The sequence below is a fragment of the Cheilinus undulatus genome, linkage group 16, assembly GCF_018320785.1.
Source record: "Cheilinus undulatus linkage group 16, ASM1832078v1, whole genome shotgun sequence".
In the NCBI taxonomy this organism is placed as follows: domain Eukaryota; kingdom Metazoa; phylum Chordata; class Actinopteri; order Labriformes; family Labridae; genus Cheilinus; species Cheilinus undulatus.
Window position 1 is genome coordinate 42754240 of NC_054880.1, and position 23990 is coordinate 42778229.

The 23990-nt window shown below is 41.0% G+C and overlaps 1 protein-coding gene across 1 annotated transcript in view; it reads right to left on the reverse strand.

Annotated features, from left to right (window-relative positions):
* The window catches only part of csmd2 (CUB and Sushi multiple domains 2), a 443344-nt gene that overhangs the window by 120611 nt on the left and 298743 nt on the right, over positions 1–23990 (reverse strand). Inside the window, exons 27-33 of the mRNA XM_041809040.1 lie at positions 17037–17239; positions 13932–14123; positions 11596–11734; positions 11294–11481; positions 4810–5004; positions 4033–4149; positions 540–653 (exon numbers count right to left, since the gene is read on the reverse strand). Of these exons, the coding sequence (XP_041664974.1) occupies positions 540–653; positions 4033–4149; positions 4810–5004; positions 11294–11481; positions 11596–11734; positions 13932–14123; positions 17037–17239 (1148 nt within the window). The remainder of the gene's footprint in view (positions 1–539; positions 654–4032; positions 4150–4809; positions 5005–11293; positions 11482–11595; positions 11735–13931; positions 14124–17036; positions 17240–23990) is intronic.

Consider the following 23990-nt stretch of genomic DNA (forward strand, 5'->3'; position numbering starts at 1 on the left):
TCTGAGGGGGACTACATGTTAAAAATGCTGTTATTTTTCATGATGAAAGAAAACGAGGAAATCCCCTTGACACTTCCCTGGCTTACATCTGCCATAGGTGTTTGTGTGCATGAGTCTTCTTGTTTTCCTTCGTGTGCTTGTATCCTGAGAGTTGACATGCTTTTTTTTTGTGTAATAAGACTTCAGGTGCATGTGCATGCATTGCTGATGTGTTATGACTCTGCTGTTGTCATTGCTGAACATTTTTATAGCACACCTGCTGCCCCAGCAGCTCTGCCTGTGTCAGCATTTTATCTCTGACTTTAACTGGATGCTTCTGAAGGGGATGAGGCTAAGACAACATTTTATTTAGTTCTCTCCTGTGTCAAAAAATAGATCAAACAGTTAAATCCCACAAGTCGCGTCTTACCTTCCTGCAGTTCAGTGTAATTAACTTTTATATTCCTTCGTTTTAAGCTGAAAATTGGAATTATCTCAAACACCAGCTACCTCAAAATGTCCGAGCATGCATGCATCTGAGTGTGTGTTTGTGTAAGTACCTGTGTGGGCTCCAGAAAGGGAGCTGAGTACACGTGAGTGCTGCGTTGCCCCGTCATAAACCTCCACAACATCATTTAGGGCTGTCTGGAAGAAGGCGAACTGACTGAAGACGACTGTAAAAGACAGAGAGTAAAAAGGACATCTGAGGATGAGCTGCACCACAGAAGCCATCAGCGCTCTAATATCCATTTGAAAGACACATAAGTGCAAAGTTATAAAAATATTCAGTTGTATCTAAAAAAATGTACATCAACAATAATTTCAATCAAAGAGTCTTCTTTCCAGTGAGGTGGATAATACCACCACTTACTGCAACAAAACCAAATACTGCTATTATACGACTAGATCAGCAATCCTGTCTGAGCTTGATGGCTTGTCAGCAGATGAAAGGCTTTGGCAATGACAGCCAATCTGTTGCACATTGTACAGCTGAAGCTCAAGTACAGAGCTATCATCCGTTCAGCACATCCTTTTAACTGTTTTTGCATGTAATATATTCAGCCCTCTCACATCTAATTTACGTCTACTTATCATAGCCTTTTTCTTTGTGTGGGTAATATTGCAGGTTCTCGTAGGATGAAAAGGGCAGAGGAGAAGACTCCTGCCCTGCCTGGGCTGATCATTTTGTTTGGTGTGGAAAAACGCCAGTCGTCCTCCGTATCTGTGCATCTTTATCTGCTGGACTCTGACATGAAGGGAGAGTCATAGCAGTGAAACCCATCGGTCACTGTTTTTTCTGGCAGATCAATTTCCTGGTTGAAACCAGAAGAAAAAATTGGGAGAAACTCTTGTTATTCAGTTTTAACAACGTGCCATTTTTCTATTTTCTTGTTATTGACCAAAAATGGGAGAAAATAACAAAAACCATCAGGGTACCAAAGAATAATTTATTTTGAAAGGGCTAGTGACTGTATGGAAATCAAGAAAACGCTGCACTTGTATTTCGTTTCTGGAAACTTTTCAAAATAAAAGTCTGAGATGATAGATAGGTAGATGATCTATCTATCTGTCCGTCCGTCCGTCCGTCCGTCCATCTATCTGTCTATCATCTCAGGCTTTTATTTTGAAAAGTTTACGTTTACTTTCGGGTCATATAACCATCCCTTCTCGCTTCTTCACTACCTTGTTGTAATATACAAAAGAAAAAGACACTGAACAAAATTCAACAGTATTTTTGTTTACTCATTTAACCATTTAAATTCAAAAACCAAAAAAGGAAAAACGGCCATTTTTTGTTTTGTTTTGTTTTGTTTTGTTTTTTTTGTTACGTCCAGAAATGAAAAACGAGTGAAGCTGGCAGTTTTTTTGATTCCCATACAGTCAGTTACCCTTTCAAAATAAATTATACTTTGGTACCCTGACCAAAGAAAAGCAGGTTTTTCATTTTTCATTTTTGACCAAATATGGAATAAAAAAGGAAAAACAAGCCATTTTCCTATTTTTTTCTTTTTCTTTTTTTTTCAATTTTGACTTAAAATGGAAAAAACAGGAAAAAAAGCCATTTTCCAATTTTTTTCTTTTTTTTTTCCAGTTTTTACAAAAAATGGAAAAAACAGAAAAACAAGTCATTTTTCTTTGTTTTGTTTTGTTTTGTTTTTTTACTAAAAATGGAATAAAACGCAAATACGAGCTGTTTTTCTGTTTTTCATTTCAGTAGTAAAAAGGGGAAAAAAACAAATAACATTTTTCAAAAAGGGGACAAATTTTTGTTTTTCAACTCTGTTATTTTGTTTTCTTTATTTAATTAAATACTTGAGGAAAAGGAAATCATGTGACCATTATGATAATTGAACATTTCAAAATAAAAACCTCCATGTCAAATAAGAGCCATTCTTTGTGTTTAACAGTATAATAATAGTATTATCTATCTATCTATCTATCTATCTATCTATCTATCTGTCTATCTGTCTGTCTGTCTATATGTATGTATGTGTAATAACATAATAGTCCATTAAATTGCCAGTACATTTACGATTTAGATTATTTATCATACATTTTATATGGAGCATGTTGGCTATTCAGTTTTCCCAGTGGTCAAATGATTTCCTTGTCCTCATGCATTTCATTAAATGAAGAAAACAAAATAACAGAAATCAAATAACAAAAATAAGACCCCCTTTTCATGCATTTTTCTGTTTTCGCGACCAAAAGAAATGGCCATTTTTGTTTTGTTTTGTTTTGTTTTTCATTTTTGGTAAAAAAACGATAAAAACAGAAGTGAGTTTGGTTTTCACCAGGAAAAGGATCTGCCAGAAAATACACTGACCCCCATCCCATCCTTCATTTGAGTAAAATCATAAGGCCTGGTCTACCGGCCTACAAGAAGAGAGGTAAGCGCAGTTTTGGCTTTTAACCATTTCAGTGCGTGGCCTTGGATCTCACTGTCATTTTGCAAAAATATGCAAATGTGGATTTTAATTATACCCCTTTGCTCTCTCTCTCTCCCTCTCTTTGAGAAACATGGCCGTCGGGGTTCAAGAAAGCATGTATGACCCCTTCATTTCAGACCTCCAAATGGGCATCATGACCTCACCACTCAGAAGACTGGGCTGAAGTACCCCACAGCCAAACACATGCCAGCCACTGCTGTTTGGTTTAATTTTAACAATAATGGGACTTGAGAGGCACTATGCTGACAAGCCATTAAAGAGGAGAAAGAACAGAGAAGGACGCAGATTTAAGAATATATATATATATATATATATATATATATATGTATATATATATATATATATGGAGGGAAGCAGACAGACAGTGTGGGCAGCTGAGAGAAAAACGTCTTCTGCTTTTACTTCTATTGTTCCAGCTGTATCTCACTTCTGCATTGTTTTGTTTTCTGAATAATTTGCTGCTCCTACAGCATCAGATCACATATTGGAAGCAAGCTATGACCTTTAAGATGGAAATGCCAAAAAGCAGTGAAAATGTAGGAACCCAGGATGTTCCAGACACCAATTATTTTTTTCTGTGTGTGCGTATGTGTGTACATCTGAGACAGACAAATTGCACGCCTGATAAGCAAGATAGTGATTCAATTTCTTCACTGAAGTGAGAGGAAAATTGTGGTGTCGATGTGACAGATGGATATGCGAACTCTGGATCAGTGTTTGATCTTACATGTAGCAGAAAGAAACAGAAAGAAAAGCTGTTTTATTAAAACAAAAGACAGGACAATTTAAATTGCTAGCAAAGAGCTCAGTGCTTCTAAAACTTTTCCACAAACTTCTTCTCTCCTACGCATCTTTAACTAAGAATATTTAAGAGTAAAAAAAGCAGCTGTTTTGTTCTTGCCTTCATTGGATTCCACAGTGAGTTTTTTTTTTCTGTGTTTAATGAGGCATTTGAGCGAGGATAGCCTGAAAAGGATTGTTTTTTCCTTTCAAAGAATATTCAGTTTCATAAAAACATGATTCCCCATGTTGATACAGTCTCACGCACACACACACACACTAGCAAAAATCTGCATTAAAAAAACAGTCAGACTGTGCTTACCGTAATCCTTCGGCACCACCACAGAGTACAGGCAGGTCCGTGCACTGCTGTAGTTGCCAGGGTAACCAGGAGACAAGACAACTCCCTCCAAGCCTGAGTACTGTCCGCCACATGGAGCTAAGGAAAGACACACAGATGAGACACAAAAAGACGTGTCAGACAGGGAAGGAAAGCCAATAGTGTAAGATCCCATTCCTCCATCCCCTCCTCCATTACTCCTAAATTACTTTTCTTGTCTGATTGGGCTTTGGGTGGAGGATGTCCCAGGTGTTTGCCACAATGAAATTGCAATGTTTTCCAAGTGTCCCTCTGGGTTAGCTTGGGTGAAATGAGACCTGATTGCCCCCTTTGCTGCTCACAGCCCCTAAAAATACTGGATGCCTGTATGTTGTGCTTTGGAGAGCATGCATTCCACTTGAAGTGAAACTGAGGCGTCATGCTGTGAGAGCCTGACTCTGTGGTGTCAGCGATCATTTCAGGGGAGCAGGCGCAGCGTGTGTTAGTCATGTTGTGGAAATGTCAGAACAGGCAGGATGACGCAGGTTGTGTCATGAGTGTGGCAGAGGAAATATGCAAACTAGGAAGCGCTCTCTCCAGACTACTTTTAAGCTGCACCCTCACATCTATTAGCATGAGCACAAACAACACGGTTCCACCTGCAGGAAGTAGCTTGGTGCAAAAAGGGCGTAATCAGAAATGCATGTTTACATGAGATAAATCTATAAGCACTGATGTGGTTTGTGTTCCTAACAGCCGTCTCCAGATGTCAGTGTTTACCAATGCAGATGGGTTTGGGTTTGTTCCAACTTGGCTTGCCGTCTCCCCCCATGATGCAAGTGAGGGTTTGGTCTCCCTCTAGTGTGTAGCCGCTGTCACAGTGGTAGGTGACAGTGGAGCCCAGCTTGAGGTCGGCGCCCACCCGTGTCCCATTGCGCACCACGCCCGGCTCGAAGCAGGACTCCCTGGGGTTCTCTGTGGAGAGAGGTAACACAGCGGAAAATCAGCAACAGAAGGAAAGTCAAGACAAAAAAAGGAGGCTTTTGCATCAAGATGCAGCAGCGATACTGGAATAGAAACTCTCCTCTGTCCTAGGATGTTGCTATTCTGCGTTTTCTCCTTTCTGTCGCTCACTCCCTTTTTCCCCGTACTCAGTGCTCTCCCCTTTCAGTAAATATATCTCACTGACTGCCACTTTTCTCTCCAGCCCTTGACGGTGCCCTTTCATCTGTGGCTGCTGGAGGTATGTATGGCTGTGGAGACAGACAGGCAGCTGATTGAGAGTGGCATTGCTCTGGCCCAAGGTCTGCTGACTGCACACAACCGCCTCTCACACAACACTTCACTGTGCACTCAACTAGAGAAGACAATGCACATACGCGAGCTCTCGCTAGCGAACACGCACGCTCGCACAAACACTTACCCTTAACACACTTACACACACGCGCGCTGTATCAAACCGCATATCAATCACCAGTCCTGAGGTCGTAAGAAAGATGTCTCGCTCAATCTACCATCACATTGTTCTTAGGTGGAAAATGTGCATGTGTGAGGAGGCCTGTCAATTTGGCACACTTCACGCCCTCACAGCTAAAATAAACAGAGGAAAAATGCCCAGAGCAATTTGGTTCAATCTTAGACACAGCACACTCTAGTCTCAAAGCAAACTTTTCAATATTTGATGACTTAACACACACTTACAAAGGGGAAAGGAAGGTGGGTCAAGTGTTTCCTTCCATCAGGAGAACTTCAACTTACAACTTAGTGCCTGACAACAACATGTGCCAGAGTCAACAAGTTAAACAAAAGCTTTCAGCGAGAGAATTTCTTTTACCTTGTACTTCTGAAATCCTCATAAAGGAAAATCAACAAAGAACAAATTCTTTACTGCTATGCAGAGCCAACCTGACACGCCAGATGGACTTGTTTCACATATCCATCTGGGAAAGCTTCAATAGGAAACGTCTGAGAAAAAGCAGAGGCTTTGAAAAAAACCCGGAGTGTGATTGGACGAACGTTCTGTCTGTCACATCTCTACGAGCCAATAAGAGCAACAAGACACGTGACGTAGCAGCTATCCAGCGCAGCTATGGGGAATAACCCAAGACATGGTGACTATAGACATGTAAGTACTCCACTTTTGTGGTTTTTGGAAAGAAAACAACTCACTGCTGTTCTTTGTTCTTCTTTTAACAAAGAAATGTATTCAAGTTCTGATAAAACTGGCGCTTTAGCAGCATCCACGCTAATCTCTTCCTCTATAACTGCACCAGCTCTTGCTGCTGCTTGTTTACGTCACGACTCTGCTGCACCTGAAAGAACAGCCCCTCGTTGCTGATTGGTCCTGTCACATTCTAACCAGGCCCAAACGGTTCAGATGGGAGCTTTGCAAGATGGATTCACCAGTGAAAAACAAGGAAATGGGCGTATCCATCTGCTTTGCATGGTTAATGCAGGGCTGCCCCTGACCAAAGTGAGGCCCTCAGCAGACTCTGATACGAGCCCCCCCAACATGCCCCCACCCCAATACTCATAATACAAAATTATCTTAAAATAACTAAAAGAAATGTTATTACAATAATAGTTAATGCAAAGTTGTTGCAATCTAGCCTGAGTTAGATGCATATAAAACAGGGCTGAACGAATTCCGATTATTTTTTCCAATATTTTAATTTCAATTAGATGTGCAATAATTTTTTTTAAGTTCTTTATCTTATGCATTTTCAGCCAACACAAGCAATAAATCATTCTATATTTTCACTAGCCAAATATGAAATAGATACAACTAGGGCTGAATGATTTAAAAACATGAATAAATAAATAAATTGCAATTATTTACACTTGTACTGCAAGCTCATTATGAATTGTTGTATCGGAGGGAATAAGAATTTTTGATAAGAAAAGCATACACAAAAAACAGAAAAATAGGATTTTTTGTAAATGAAAAAGACACTTAAATGTTTGCTGTCATGATCCAGATTTTGATGTTTAGATCCTCAGTTTCTTTGGTGTTTTCTGTAGCCCTTGTGTTTCTATGGTTTGTGCGCTCTGTTATATCATGTTTCTAGTGTTGTTTAGTTGATTATCTCTTGTGTTTCATTACTTCTTGAATAGTTCTAGTGTGTTTTGTTAACCTTGTCCCTCCCTGTGTTTGATTTTCCCTCCTTGTGTTGTTATTTGTGCTCCCTTTGGTTGTAGTTTGTTGCTTTTGTATCCTCCTGTGTTTGCAGTGTTTCCTTGTCCACACGGAGATGAAAACGATATATTTCCATTTTGTTTTGAAAAAGTTTTCCGTAAATACAGGACCGCTTAAGGAAATATCCGTTTAACTATGGAACCTCTGAAAACGACTGAAAACACAGTAGTATACATGCCAAGCCTGTACGTGGCGCTGTATTGCTTCCACGGAAATGCACCAAAACAGAGAGGATATTCACAGAAAACTGCCCCAAATTTTCTTCTAGTTGCCCTACTGGTTGTTCTCCGCAGTGCATTTGAGAACATCTGGTGTGTGCTGTTTGTGGAGGCGGTAAATGAGCATCAGATTTTGCTGTAAATTTATATAATATTATATATATGTATATATATATATATATATATATAATATTTGTCTCCTTGTGGATGGGGCCTTAGTTTTAGTTTTGTTGTCTTTCAGTCCTCGTGCGTTTCTTGGTAAATGTCTTGTGAAGTGTTCCATGTTTCCTGTTTATTTTGTTGTTGCCTTCCCTTGTGTGTGATTCCAGTTTTTCTTCCTGCCTCAGTTTCCCTCCTCTGTGATTACCCTCACTAGTTTCACCTGGGTCTCGTTAACCACACCTGTCTCTCCTTGTGCAATCACTCCCTGTGTATTTAGGTTCTGTATTTCTCCCTGTCTTTTGTTAGATTGTCGTGTGTCTTCCTCAGTGTTACTCCTTGTGTTTCTCCTCATGCCTCCTGTTCATTTTACCTTTGATGGACTTTGTTTTAAGCAGGTTTTGTTTAGTAGATTTTTTCCCTTGTGGTTACTTAGTTTATTTTTTCGTTGTGTTTGATCATTAGTCATTTATTGGTTTTGCCGTCTTTTGTTTGTCTTATTAAATCCTTTTTTTAGTTTTCTGCATCTGGGTCCTCTTTTGGGGTTTTGCAAACCCTGACATTTGCACGATGAGTAGAGCATTACATCTCTGCTGCATAAATATTTATTAAACTAGTATTTTGATACACATTTCAGGTTGAATAAATATCACATCTTCTGCTTGAAAATTGCAGGAGGCCAAATTCTGATTTAATCTAAATTTCAATCAATTTCCCAGTTCTAATTAAAAAAAAAACCATTCTAAGTTGAAAATGATCACTGCTTTTCATGATCACATTCCTTTTTGCAATGATAAAAAATATTCATATTTTAATTCCATCTTAAAGAAAAGGTAATCGCTGTGGGTTAATTATTTTCATCATAACATTAATCCCACTTTATTAGCTTTATGTTTTATTGGGGTCTTCTTCTCAAAATTGAACCAGCTGATCTTGCCCCCCCTTCCCTCACACACAGCAGCCCATTTGTTTTGCTTCTTTCTCTTCCTCACTGTTTCTCTGCTTCAGTGTCATCATCTGTAGCCTTTCTTTTATTGAATCACCTTCAAATACACACGTTTGTTTTCACCAAGTTGATCTGCGCAAGGAAGTTCGACAACATCAGTTAATTCCTGGTTAGAACCAGGGCAGAAACTTCATGAAGTTTCATCATAAATTCACAAACCTCAAGAGAGGTTACAGAATAACGGGTGAAAGACACGATGAGAGTTTCTGTGCTGCAATATTAGGAGAGAGAGAGCGAGAGAGGGGGTGAGAGCAAGTGGACACTGAGTACACTTAATTGATCACAGATGGCACCGATCTCCAAAACAGATGTCTCGAGGGTTAATTTACTAATGTGAGATGACCAGGTAAAGTTTATGTTTGGTCAAAGTTGCAGAGAGAGACAGGATAAAATCTCAAACTACGTGCTGTGTAGTCTGTGTATAGGTAAGGTCGGGCCTGCTTCTATGTCATGCCAGTGGAGTTTCCAAAAGCCCTGCTACTGTGCAATATTAAACTGTTTCACCACCTTCTCTTCTTTTCTTGCTTTTCTAAAAAGTGCCCAGAGTTTAAAAGTGATTGAGAGTTTTTACTGGTCAACACTCCTGCAATCTAAAACTAACAATAAACACAACTTTCATCAAGCTAATTCTCTTTGTGGGGAAGAGTTTTCCTGTACTGTGTACACAGTAAATATTGCAAAGTCTAGTCTAACTAAAGTTTTGAGGGTATTGATGAGCATGTGATACCTTGGATGGAAGCCCAGTTTCTAACCTGAAATCTGTGGATCTGCTGACCATACGGGACGCTGCCCTTCATGGCTGAACAGAGCGCTGAGGCCAAGCATGTGGCCTGCTTGTCTGTCACCCGGGGCACCTGTTCTAGACAGGTTGAGCCCTTTCACGGGCCGATTTTAGACCTGAACCTTCCCTTGCTGCCGCCTTCATTAAACCAGCACACCTGGCAAGAGACAGCAGAGGCGTGATGGATGTAGCGGGTATTAGGTGTAGACTGGCCCTTGACACAAGCTAGTGGTGAGAAGGTCGGTCAGCTTAGCGAGGATGGGCGATTTGAACTCCCTCACATTGAGACATTTAGAGGTGCAAGGAAAAGTGGGCATTTGCAGAAAAAAGGGACCTGGGAGTGTAAGAAGTTGTTGTTTCAAGCAAGAATTCATGTCTGTGTCCATGTGGGCTACTCTAATCTGTCTCAGGCTTGGAAAGTTTTAGTTCACATATTACCCAGGAGACGCTAATCAGACATGGCCAGAGACACGGAAACACAGCAGAGAGACACAACGATCGCTTGGTAAAGAGGCTGACAGCACCTCAGGCAAGTTTTGTAATGCAATTTTCAGCAGCCGGCAGACCAAACACAGGCTGGGACGGCACGTCAACTTGCTGCTTTTTCTCCAAACAGACCCAAACCCACAGCCCGCCGCGCTTTCCTGCCACGTTGTTTGTCTGAAACTGAGGACCTAATTTATGTATTATTTGGTTATGGATCATTAGTGTGGAGAATTGGAAGTGAGAAGAGGGAGTTTTTCTGCGCCGCACACTGGGTCCATCTGCTCTAGCAGACCGGCCATACAATATCACACACTGTATCACACACTGCAGTAAATATCGCCGGGAGTGAGTTAAGGGGCAGGCTCTGTAACACTGTCTTAGCAAAACGCTGTGTTTAACTCCATTTATGTATAATTCACTAATGAAAGCACTGAGCTGCATCACATAAACTGGTAGCTTTGTAAAATCTGTTGAATTGCTTGCATAGATTAAATCCCATCTGAACGCCAGCCAAGAAGCAGAGAGCTCAGGGTCGATCTGAAATTGGTTAAACGTCTGATACCTTAAACAGCTCTAATTGAGGCTGGGAGAGTTAGGAAGATTTAACACTGTTCTCCCAAGCAAAGCCCCTAACGAAGACGCCCTGTCTAATTTAAAGCTCGTTCAGCGCCTGTATATTTGTTAGGAGGAGGTTAACGTACAGGTATGGAGGCTGCAGCATAAAAGTAGTGGGTTAACCATCCATCCATCTTTCAAGGATGTCTGGGATCATTCTGCATCATGTTTGCTGTACACAATAACGCGTGTGTGCAAATAAATTGGGTCCCCCAAACATCATGCTGTGGTCAGCTAAGCTCAGCATGAGACAACAAAATGTTGTTTGCTCTAATTTATAAGGAGCCTTTTGTGCAGCTGCAAAGCACTGATCAAACGAAGCTTAAGCGCACACGCTGCTGGCTTTTCATTTTCATAATTCTCTGTTAGTTGGCAACTAGAGGGGGCACAGATCAATGACAACACCCAGGCGCACCATGGCACAAATGGGAGGACGGGGATCGTGAAGCTGCAGCACAGACACCCCCTCCTTCTTTCTCTGAAGCAATTTTCTCAACGCTAATCTCACTCGCTTTGGACTAGACACAAGAGAGAGTTAAAAAGAAACAATCTGCAAGGTCGATAAGCAGCAGAGGGTAAATCCATTTGCACTCTGCCAAAAGGAAGAATTTTAAAGTATGAATTGTTTGGGGGATAGAGTCTCACATACCATTTTAAATTCACTGCTTAGTTAGAATCTGAAAGCGCTGAAGATGAATAACTCATGATGAAAATGCTTACATCTTAGAGCAAACACACAGAAATCTAAGCTCTCATTTAGCTGAACTAGTGCAAGTCTTTCCTTTTATCAGAGAGGTGCCCACCTGTGTACTGAAGCACGAATCCATTGCTGCTAAGGGAAGCATCACTGCGAAAAGCCAAGAAGAGAGTGTTGGAGCTGCTCTCGATCCTATCTGGAACATCGGTGCCGTAGAAGCTGCCCAGCAAGGGACTGAGAGAGTCCGGTCCATCGTAGATGTGTAAGAAGTCGTAACTGGGCTCCAAGCTGAACCTGGTAAGAGAAAAAGTAAACATTACTCTTTGTGTTTCTTTCATTTGCCACTATGCTGAACATGTACAATAGGAATAACAAATTTGGTTGCGTTTGCCTATTACTGAAGCTTACTGGTTAAAGCTAAGAGCGATGACATAGTCCTGTGTGACAGTGACCCTCCAGTCACACTCTCTGCCATGGGGGTAGGGTTCAGGATAGTCTGGGGAAAGGATCAGGCCACTCGGACCTGTCAGGTTCCCACCACATGGAGCTAGGAACAGAGAGAAATGGTTTAGTAAATGACAGTAGATGACACAAAAACAACATAATTTCAAATACATCTACTTAATATTGGTAGATGGTATCTCCTACCAAAAAAATAAAATAGGGCTGTCAAAAGATTATTTTTAAAATCATGGTTATTCTCATAATTTCTGTGGATAATCACGAATAATCGCACCCTTGCTACCAGATTTTAAAGTTCCAATGTTTTTGCATTCAGAACTGACAGCAGGAAATCCAAACTGTTTTGTGAACTGTCTTAAACTAAGGGCAACTGACCTCCTGTTTCGATACAGGCCTGCTTTTAAAGGTAGACTGAAGATCTAAACATGAATTTAACCATGTAAAAAGCAACTTGTTCGTCATGTAAAAATTGCTGCCAAGACCACTCAGTAGATGTGCAAAAACAACTTCTGCACCAAGATAAGCTTTTGGTATGACTCTTTGGACTTTAAAGAAAAAAAGAAAAAAATGTCGTTCAGTTCCAATTAAACTGCCGCTTTCCTATGGCTACATCCGAGCTAACGGCTATCGCAGCAGCAGCCCCTGGATACACTGGAAAACCCCACCCACGCTAACCATAGCAGGGGAAGAGAAAAGTCTGAGCTAATCACTCCACAAGCAGTCATGACACTAACTGTGGATCCTAGTTAATCACCATTATTGTGATTAATCTTCACAGCCCTTGTTTAAATCATTGTTCTTGTTATTTTTTTTGTCTTCAAAATGATTTGCTTCATTCTTACTAATATTTTTGTTAAAAATCCTGCTGTGCAAATGCCTAAGATGCACTTATCGCAAAACTTATGACAGGACAGCTAACAATAAAAATGTAAATAAACAGGCAGGAAAAGTATCCATCTACATCCAGATATCTTGCTTGAAGTCTGAGCCTGACTTCCAGTGTCTTTTGATACTGAAACCAGCTTCTTCCATAGTGCTATAATAATCCTGATTATCAGAGCGATGCATGGACTCATCTGCTATACAGACGATATGATGTGATTATTCCACTGCCTTTACTATGGTGAAATGGGAGGACAATGTCAGAAAAGATTAAAAAAAAAAAAAAAACATATTTAGCCCAGTTCAGACAAATGGTTTGCAATGATATGAGTTGAAACTCACGACTGTCCCCCACCTGTTCTAAAACAGTCTTGTTGTGTTGAGAATCTTAGATCTGGACTGGGCTTAAAAGGAGGTGGGACACAACCAAATATTGCTTTTATTTACAAAATTTAGAGTGAATTCCTTTAAGAACAAATGTAATTATCTACTCCCACTGTGTTCCATCCAGAAACATATCCAAAGTGGCGAAGAAAGTGTCAACTACACTTTTGCAACAACTAGTCATTGTCATTTGCTGTTATTTATAGAAGACCTCTGAGTATGTAGTACCAGATGCCTTATTAAGATGCAGCTAATGCCAGATGATACCTCTTTTCATGTGCTCACCTGTAATCCTCCCTTATCAGGAGAAAAAAATCAAAGTAATTAAGAAAAGTGCTAATTAAACAGGGCAGTTAATTATGAGGCCTTCACTTCTTTCCTTAAGTATTCTGTCAAGAGTATTATGTGTTTTATGTAGAATTTACATGAAAATATGGGTAAAGGGAATGACTGAGAGCTTTGGGTTGCTACTGAGAAACGAGATAATAAGATCTCGCCGTCTGCTGCACTGACTTCGGGAGACATCTGGGGAACATAGCAATCGGGTTTGCCACTTAAGATTCACTTAGGGAGTCTGTTAAGTAATCGCATTTAGAATCTGCATTGTCTACCTGTTTCTCAAAAGTCAGAGCAGTGGGAGAGGTGATGCAGCACACTGCATTAGGCAGGCTGCAGTCATAAGACTTAAAGATAGCTCTTAGTTTTATGCTGCTCTCTTCAGTCTTTGCAAGTTTAATCATCTGAAATCTCCCAGCTACAAAAAAGTTTCTCACAGAAACTGTAGGAGTAGACTTTATATCCATGGAGATGGGTAGAAATAAAAAAGAAAAAAATAGTTCCATAATTCCATCATAATCACTCCTGAGGGGTTTGGAATGAAGTATTAGAGCACTTCTTAAACTTTGAAACTCCTACTTGAACATCCAATTAAAGCAGATTTTGTTGCATATTTTAAAAAGTACATGAACTAAACAGTAGCACCACATTGTTTGACAATATTCATGCTGATGGAGCACCTGTGCAAGTAGGAGGGTCTGGCTCCCAGAAGTAACGACCCTTGTTCTCAGTGCAGGTGATCCTGTTAGCCCCCTGCAGGATGTAGCCGGGATCACACTGGAACACCACATGGTCCCCAGGCTCCCTGCTGTCCCCACCACGGGTCCCATTAGTCGGCATGCCCGGGTCGTTGCAGGAGGTTGCAGTGGAAACTGGAGGAGAAAGAGCAGGTTGATCACTGCAATTATATAAAAATAACCAACAGAGACTAAAGAGAGAAACATGCATGCATGCTTTTGCTCTAGCTTTAACCCATGATCATGTTAGGGGAGAATGGGGTAAGATGAGCCAGAGGGTACGTTGGCTCAACCCCTAGGCAACTGTGCATAGTTTTTGTCATGTGCTCATGGGTTCAGGAAGCACATGGGAGAAGTAGTAAGTACTTTTTACACCAAATCTGCTTTTTGCCTTTCAAAGTAAATTGTCTGCGTGTCAGGAATAAAGACTGTTATATCAAAGCAAATAAACATTTTACATGTTGGTGATTTACTAATTCATGAAACCATGTAAATCACTTTGCTTAAGATTAAGCTGAATTGCTAACTAGGCATTATTTTCCAGAATGGTCCCTTTGGGGCAAAGTGAGCCAAAGGCAATGGGGTAAGCTGAGCCAGCACTTTCCACTAAGGCAGTGATATTCAACTGGCATCCCATATCTCCCTGTCAGCTGTTTCTCACTAATGTAATGCATTTTAAACACGTATTTATCAGCCCATTCTTGATTTTAAAAAATGCAGTTTTCTCTGTCAACTTTCAGCTTCAACTTCATTTGGAGTGCAATTTTCTTGCTTGGATATTTTACTCATTACTACAGCATTTTAGCGTCAAACCCAGAGTTCAACAACGTGACAGTCGTCAATCTATTCAGCCAAAATATCTCAATTGCCCCCTTGCGGCTGGCTGAGACATTGGGACTGATCTCAATATTAAAGCCTAAATATTATGTGCATTCAAAAGAAAATAAAATTACTAAAAAAAAAAAAAAAAAAAAATTTGTTGAGTTTATCTGAAAGTTCGTTTCCAGGGTGTCTTTTTAGGAAAAAGCTGGCCCTTGTACAAAAGTAGTTGATGACCCCTGCTATAAGGCATCATTATACCAGGAGCATCAATGGCTTCAATACACTGAACAAGATAATAATTTTACTGTTAAGTCTGCAGATACATTATAATGCCAAAAGTATTCGCTCCCTTGCCTTGACTCACATATGAACTTCAGTGACATCCCATTCTTAATCCATAGGGTTTAATATGAAGTCGGTCCACCCTTTGCAGCAATAACAGCTTAAACTCTTCTGAGAAGGCTTTTCACAAGGTTTAGGAGTGTTTTTATGGGAATTTTTGACCATTCTTCCAGAAGCGCATTTTTGAGGTCACACACTGATGTTGGACGAGAAGGCCTGGCTCTCAGTCTCCACTCTAATTCATCCCAAAGGTGTTCTATCGGGTTGAGGTCAGGACTCTCTGCAGGCCAGTCAAGTTCATCCTCCCCAGACTCTCTCATCCATGTATTTATGGACCTTGCTTTGTGCACTGGTGCACAGTCATGTTGGAACAGGAAGGGGCCATCCCCAAACTGTTCCCACAAAGTTGGGAGCATGGAATTTTCCAAAATCTCTTGGTATGCTGAAGCATTCAGAGTTCCTTTCACTGGAACTAAGGGGCCAAGCCCAGCTCCTGAAAAACAACCCCACACCATAATCCCCCCTCCACCAAACTTTACACTTGGCACAATGCAGTCAGACAAGTACTGTTCTCCTGGCAACCGCTAAACCCAGACTGGTCCATCAGATTGCAAGATGGAGAAGTGCGATTCATCACTCCAGAGAATGCATCTCCACTGCTCTAGAGTCCCGTGGCGGCGTGCTTTACACCACTGCATCCGACGCTTTACATTACACTTGGTGATGTATGGCTTGGATGCAGCTGCTCGGCCATGGAAACCCATTCCATGAAGCTCTCTACCACTGTTCTTGAGCTAATCTGAAGGCCACATGAAGTTCGGAGGTCTAAGACGAATGACTCTGCAGAAAGTTGGTGATCTCTGCGCACTGTGCGCATCAGCATCCGCTGACCCCGCTCCGTCATTTTAGGTGGTCTACCACTTGGTGGCTGAGTTGCTGTCATTCCCAATCGCTTCCACTTTGTTATAATACCACTGACAGTCGACTGTGGAATATTTAAGAGCGAGAAAATTTCACCACTAGACTTGTTGCACAGGTGGCATCCTATCACAGTACCACGCTGGAATTCACTGAGCTCCTGAGAGTGACCCATTCTTTCACAAATGTTTGTAGAAACAGTCTGCATGCCCAGGTGCTTGATTTTATACACCTGTGGCCATGGAAGTGATTGGAACACCTGATTTCAATTATTTGGATGGGTGAGTGAATACTTTTGGCAATATAGTGTATTTCTGTACATATTATAAGTAAATCAGGCTGTATTTCTTTACTTTAAATCTTGAATTAAGATGCTTATCTGGACGTATCTGGTGAGTGTGGAACGTTGTGTGTATTCTGTTCTTTTTAAAAGACACAACTACGCTTCTAAAATCGGAGTTTTTGCCAAAGCAAATCACAGAAAAACTCCTGTCTGCATGCAGAGGAGCCAATAAAGTATTTTTCTTTTCTATATCATGGTTTGATTCTTACAGCAAGCAAGACAAATAGAACTTCTGCTTTTGGTTCTGACTTGTTGACCATGAAGCAGAATAAAAGTCTGACCTCCAGCCTTTTTTTATTGACTACAAGGTCTGTCCTTTAATCAGAAGTGAGTCAGACATCTCATGTGTCTTAGTTGGTGGCTTTGTCATTGTTATTTTAACCCATGATGGCTTAATTTACTCTTTAACTGGGGCCAGTTGAGCCACTGGAGGTCATATTTTTAGCTTTGTTAAAGATTCATGCTGATAATTTATTTCGATAGAGATCTTGAAATAATGATTCATATTCTCATTCTACCTCTGTCTAATTTGTCCTGACCTTGAGGACGGCGTGAGTTAAAGCCGGCTCATCTTACCCCAGCCTCCCCTGTATTTCCTTTACAACACTTGATCCCATCATTACCGGAAAACTGCAGAGCGAAGCCCTGCTTGCTGGTGAAGAAGTCGGTGGTGAACTGCAGGCTGACGGTGTTGAAGGTGCTGTGGGCATCCGGGGGAAGCACTGAGCCACTAAGCTCCCTCAGCAGGACCCCTCCATCCTGGGGCCCATCCCAGATCCGAAGCACATCGTGAACCTCCTCCGTGTGGAAAACCAGGAAATGCAGGCTGTAAAAGAAAAAGACAGGGTACTTTAGAGGCCTTGTCAGGTGAAAATCAATGATTCTTTTTATGTGATGTGACTGTCTGTACTATTCAGTCTTACAAAAGTGTTTCATAATTGAGTTCTTTTATAGAAAGTAATGATGAGAATGACAAGAAAAATAACTGTGGTTGTAGATGACCACGGGGATTTTACAGATTTGCTCAAACCTTTTGCATTCATTGTGATTTGAAAAGGTTGCAGTCAGGTTTCTTTCTTTTATGTGTACACAATGGAGACTAAAATCAAATTTGAAAACGATACCCAAGGTAAAAACATAAGGAACTCTAAGCAATCTGATTCAGCATTTCATTAAAGAAGACAAAGATGAGTCAGTGCAGAGCAGAGGAGGAAATGAAAGGGTTCAATCAAAGTACCGAGTATTTAAAGGAATCAATGTACCCAAGGTAATATGAGATTAAAGGAGTCAATTAGAACAGAGGAAGGAGAGACCGAATCAAAGTAAAGGGCGCTCATAAGGATGGAAACAAATAACATTTTAAAGTGGATCACAGACAGCAGATCCAAAGCAGTCAATAGATGTTCCGCAATGTCAGTCAAGCAGATACGTCTGCCACGGCGTTTAATAGTCGCAGTCTAGACATCAGAAAGATGAGGCTGTCAAAATATCTACCCTTCACTTGGGCGCAGACAGCTGTCAGCCAGCTGGTGGTCCTCTGGATGTGAAATACACTGCAGATGTGTGTGTATGTGTGTGTCTAAGCAGCATAAAAGTAGCACATTCATCGCGATCTATTATTTGTCTCGTGCTTGAGAACTGATAAGCATGTGTTTTGGACAAAATCATCAGGACCAAAGAGGCAGCAAGCTCCGTTTTAGAACAAATGAGACACTGGCAGTTATGTTGACATGCTCCACTCAATATGAAAGAGTTATTATAGTCAAACAGTATTCTCAGCAGCTTTATCCTGCAGCAAAGTCTCAAATACCTAGCAAAGTTATTACAAACACGGCCCGTTTGTGTCAGCTCACTTAATTTAGCGCCTTTGATTCGTTTCCTCTGAAACACGCTGCTGTCTCACATGCCAACAGAATAGAAAACAGTTGGATCCAGTGATATGAAGGCCTTCTTAAAACAAAGGAAACACTCGGTTAAATTGTTCTGAACTGAGCAAAACAACACAGTTTCATTTTTTTAAAATGTACTGCAGAAAAAGAAGCACTGCCTCTAACGTGACGTCAGATTCTCTCCATGGATGATGCTTTCATTCTGTTACTGCTCCATCCATCCCTTTTCTATATCCCACTGGGGGTCATGGGGGCTGGAGCTTATCCCAGCTGTCATTGGGCGAGACTGGACTGGACCCTGAACTGGTCACTAGTCAATCACAGGGCTGACATATATAGGTTGTTTCCACCGAGCAGTTCGGTTCAGTTCGGTGCGGGACGGCACACTTTTTTTTTGTCGTTTCCATAGAGAAAGGGTCCCAAAAAAGCGAACCGTACTGTCACACTTTTCGGCACCCTTCCGTGCCAATCTTGCCTACCTGTACCAAAAAGGTGGAGCTACACACACAACAATAGGGGCTGCACTGACGTCACGTCAGCCCGCGACTCAGCTGCTCGCCTCCAGGCTTCAAAGACGGAAGTCTGTTGTGAGAAGCGAGCGGGAGAAAAAAACGGGAGAAAATTGGACAATATCTGCCTAAATGGGAAATATCTGGACTCGACAGAGATCCAAACTGTTTCCTAGTCTATGGATATTGATATCTGGCCATAAATCAAGTTTCCTGATGTTTAGCTGGATGATTTTAAGAACACAAAGCAGAGCCTGAAGGCTCACATCAGCCTGATCCATCCGCGATGGATGAGAAACTAAATTAGTGCAGAAGTTTTGTGAATACGAAGCCTCTGAACAGTTCATTCTCATCAGTAACTAGTTATTAATCTACGTTAGATAAACTTTGAAAACGTCGCTCTGTGGTTGTTTAACAGGCTCATAAAACTTCAGGCTGCAGACTATTTTTAAATGAGATCAGCGCACCCCGGATTTCTGACTTAATCTAGCTTGATTTTAACACCAGCTGAACTTTAACTTTATTTTAAATGCGGCGAATTCTCACAGTACAGCTCTAAACTTTCATATTTTGTCGTATAAACTGTTTTAGACTAGATATATTCACATATTAACGTATCCTTACAACATAAACAGTCTCTATACACGTATTCCATCAGCTGAGGATCGTTACTGACAGCGGTTAACATCAGTAAGATGTAGTTATTTTTTTAAAAGCACTTAGCTGAGGCAGAAATAGTCAGAAACTGGCAAAAATGGGCATATCAAATCGTGAAATGTGGCTTAAAATGTGGTAAAAGGGGTTAATGGGGCAATAATGTTTCAACAGAGCCAACAATAGGCAGAGGGGTGCAAGATTCAGTTTAGAAGTTACAAAAACAGGCAGAAAAAAAGTGGTGGAAAGGATTTAAAATGGACAAAAAATGGGTTTTAACTGGCAAAAATGTGTTAAAATTGCTGGGAAAAAGTGACGAAAACTGGTTAAAATTAGGCATAACTGGTTTAAAGTGGCAACAGTGTAATTTCAAAAAATATTCTTAGTTTTTTTAAGGCATCTGGAGACCTCCTCTCAGTGTCTAGCGACCCAAAAAGGGGACCAAGGATGAAGAAAGCATGGCAAATCAAGTCCAAATCAAAGGCCATGTTGATTGTTTCTTTGAAATTTGGGGAATCATTTTGAAGAAGTGGGTTCCAGAAGGGTCAACGGTGAATTAACACTTTTAAAAACAGGTTCTAAAAAAACTGCGAGAAGAAGGAGAACATAGCTGGAGAAAACTGGGTTCATTTTTTGTAGTAAGACAATGCTCCAGCTCACACTGAGCTCTCAGTAAATCAGTTTCTGGACCAAAAACCAACCACAGTGCATGATCACTCTCCCTATTTACCTGATCTAGCCCTGTGTGACTTTGTCCTTTTTCCTTTTTCCAAATCGGTGCTCAAAGGAACATATTTAGAGTCTGACGTTAAGAAAAACACCACAGAGGTTCTGAGATAACAGTCCAAAGAAGACCGACAGCATCATTTTGCTCAGTAAAACCTGAATGCAGCGGTATGTTGATGCAGAAGGAGAGGAGATTGAAGGAGAAACATGTTTATGTTCAATACAACTGCATCAGTCTTATTTTCAATAGTCAGACCTCATATATTAAGATTATATAAAGATTCACCACCCTTGAGGATAATACAAAAATACATTCCAGCCTTAAGGAAATATAAACTTGTGCTTCATGACTTTAAAATTCATTTATGCCATACAAATGAATTTAGATTTAAATCTATTATGATAACAATGTCAAGATGAAATTTGATGCAAATTTGATGAAATACTTTCTTGCCCAAAGCAATTTGCTCTTTCTTAGTCTTAACAGAGAGTTTTCTTTGTGCAATAAGAAGAAGACAAAGGAAGAACTTTGATGTTGAAGCAGACTCTCTGCAATGCGATATTTGTTTTGTCCACAAGCTCATTCCAACTCATTTTTATTCCGTCCAAAAGTCTCTTCCCCAAAATCTCATTCTGAACTTGGCGTCGAATGGTAATCTCAGTCCTCCTCGTTCCGGATAAAGTCATGGTACTTTTCGTGCTCTTAGTATCCTCATCCTCACACACATGCGCTCGCACAAAGCGCCTGCAGCTACGCATGATGCAGAGGGGAAACAGCAACTCACTGATATGTCGGCTTTAGCAACAAGTTCCCACCATCCCTGCATAATTGGTGTCAGACTCTGATTCCCATATTGTCTGATGTGTGAGCAGCGGCCAGAGGCTATTCAATGATGTGCCTGGTGTTTGGATACTGTACATAACCTACTTGACAAGCCCGGTCGCAATGCCTGTGAAAAAAAGTGCACGTAAAACAAACAGGTGCAGACAGGCACACAGGTATTTTATCATGCAAACCTACACTGAAAGATGTATTTTAAGGGTATTCTGCATTGCATGCTTTGTGCATAAGCTTCAATGCCTGGGAGAGAGAAGCAGGAAGAGGCTCTCTGTACATACTATGAACATTAACTCTGTTATCGCCACAGAGCAGTACATTGCATGTTAAACATTCATCTTCAAAGGAATGGGAAAAACACTAATCCTATTCTTTGCCATCATTCTTCTGCTTACAGTTGTCTCGCTAATATTCACTGGAGCATTGATAATACCCTGTGATATACAGTAATCCTTCCAAGCTCAATGGAAACAATTGATACTGTATATGGAAGAACAGCATCATATTACTTATTGTGATGAGTCTGCTTGCCTGTTTACTTGTTTTTCTTTGTGTTTCAGGTGCCAGTAGTAGTGGCTGTGCCATCATTGATTGAAAACACCTAGACCTGGTGTTCCTAATCTGTAAGAGCAGGATCCACGTTCTCATTGTGAGGAGATGAAAAAAAAATGTCTCTTTAGTTGCATTGATGCGTCCTTCACTCGAGTCTTTTCCTTGCATCTATGCCCCTCCCACCACAGATGCATGGAGAGACACAAGGCAGAGGAGAGAGGATGATGAAATGTGTTTTAGGAGACATGACAAGCCTTCTCTGTCACGTGAAGTGGCGTATTTTTGTGATGACAGCATCTGCCTGCTTAAACAGCTGATTGTGTCTGCACAAACACACTGGATTTTTTCACTGGAACAGTGTTTTGTCCCAGTATGTGACCTGATTACACACACACCTGCACATGAGGAAGAACCTGCAGTCTGCTGACAAACATATGGACTGTCTCTACCTGCATGATACATTATTAGATTATTTAGCATGTTGATCATTTGATTTGAACTCAATGATTACTGGATGTGAATTCAGAGACATCCTTTTTCTAGAGTGTCATAAATAATGGAAGGAAAACACTGAACTCAAATAACAATGATCAAACTTGATGCTGGTTAACAATCAGCCTTAAAAGAACCCTAGTTTTATCTCGAATATGCATATTGAACTAAAAAACGTACTTGATATCTGCATATTGATTATTTGAGGGTGCTTTCACATCCTTTCCCCCCCAGCTTGCTTTCACACTAGCAACATTGGACCGTGCCCAGGCCCACTTGCGTATTTACTCGGTCTAAAACAGCGGGTGGCGGTATGCACGTGTCTGGTTTACAACCCCACCAAGGAGGAGAGAAGAAAAAGCTGCCATGGCAACCACTGGGGTCATGACCTGAGCGAAGACTGTTTTTGTTTTAACCTGGCAAAAAGTCCGTCCTGCATCCATGGATGATTAAAATCACTTTTTAAGATGCCAGCAACTTCGCTCTTCGGATCTGCACATCTACGACAGCTCAGAGGATTAAATGGGCTCACTCTGCGCAGATATAGCAGTTTTTGAGGTGACAGGAGACTTTTATTGCCTTTGCACCGCCTCTTACTGACTCAAACTTGTGTTCATCTGCAAGGTGAGTCACAACAGACCATTTATTGACTGGATTCTGATGATTTCCGCCCTTTATGGCAGAAAAATGTGAACAAGCTGCAGCACTGTGGAAACAAATTTAGTTTTTACGCTGACGTCATAAAGCTGATACGCCACTCCGTCCCGTATCCAAGCGCGGTTGCATTCACATCCCATCCGAACCGTGCCAGAGTCCACTTGAATCAAGCCTGAGACCACCTCCCCAAGTGGCAGTTCGTTTGCATTCACACTAACAAAACGAACCGGACTTTATCCTCGTGCACTCGGATCCAGCACCGGGCCCCTAGTGTGAAAGCACCCTGAGTTTATAAGTTCACCAGGAGGCCGCCATGTTTTGGTCTGCGTTGGTAGTGTGACGTCACAGTGCTGCATCGCTCGTTGCCGTTTCTATGCTGTAACCGCTGTTTCAGACTGGCAGCCAGATATTGGGCTTGCATCTTGGCGACGCTGAGTCACACATGGAGAATTTTAAAAATTTGAGGTCTCTTATATTTGTTCTTGCACCACAAGTGGACAGGAAAATTAGAAATACAGAGCCATAATGACCTTGTTGTAGCAAATATTTAAGTCCACATCAGTAGAATATGTTTAAATCTGTTTCTTGATGAACCAGACGAAGGCCACGAGCTAAAATGTGTCTGTTTAATAAAGTTGTTCCCCAAACTTTTGCTATTTAAGAAGCTTTCTGTTTCTACAAGGTTCAAAATATTGCAGGTAAAGATAAACACAGTACAAGATCACCTCAGGTTTGCACTTTTCAAAGTAAAAGCCAACTTTAGCATCCCTTTGCAGAAATGCCCTTTGTATGTACACAATACTTTTATTTTGAAAAGCTACCGGCACACTTCCACTATACACTGACACCAGTCACTTGTAGGGAGGTTTATTGAGGTCAAACTTAGGAGGAATGACAGCAGGGAGACAAAGCCAACACGCATTAAAAACTCCTGCTTGGTATGAAAGCTGTTATGGCAGCAACAGCTGCAAGAAGAAAAACATACTGCCAGTCTGAAAAACCGGTTACTGCATAGGAACGGCAAGGAGCGCTAGTGACGTCACACTACCAGCGTGGACCAGAACATGGTGGTTTTATAAGCTCCAACTTACTCAAAATGCAGATATGTAGGAGATCTGGTGAGTTTTTAAGTTCAATATACATATGAGAGATAAAAATATCTATCCAACAAGATGAACTTGTCTGATCATGCAGGATTCCTTCTAAAGCTTATTTACGTCTACCTTTGAAATGCATATGGATATAGACGGGTCTTTCTAT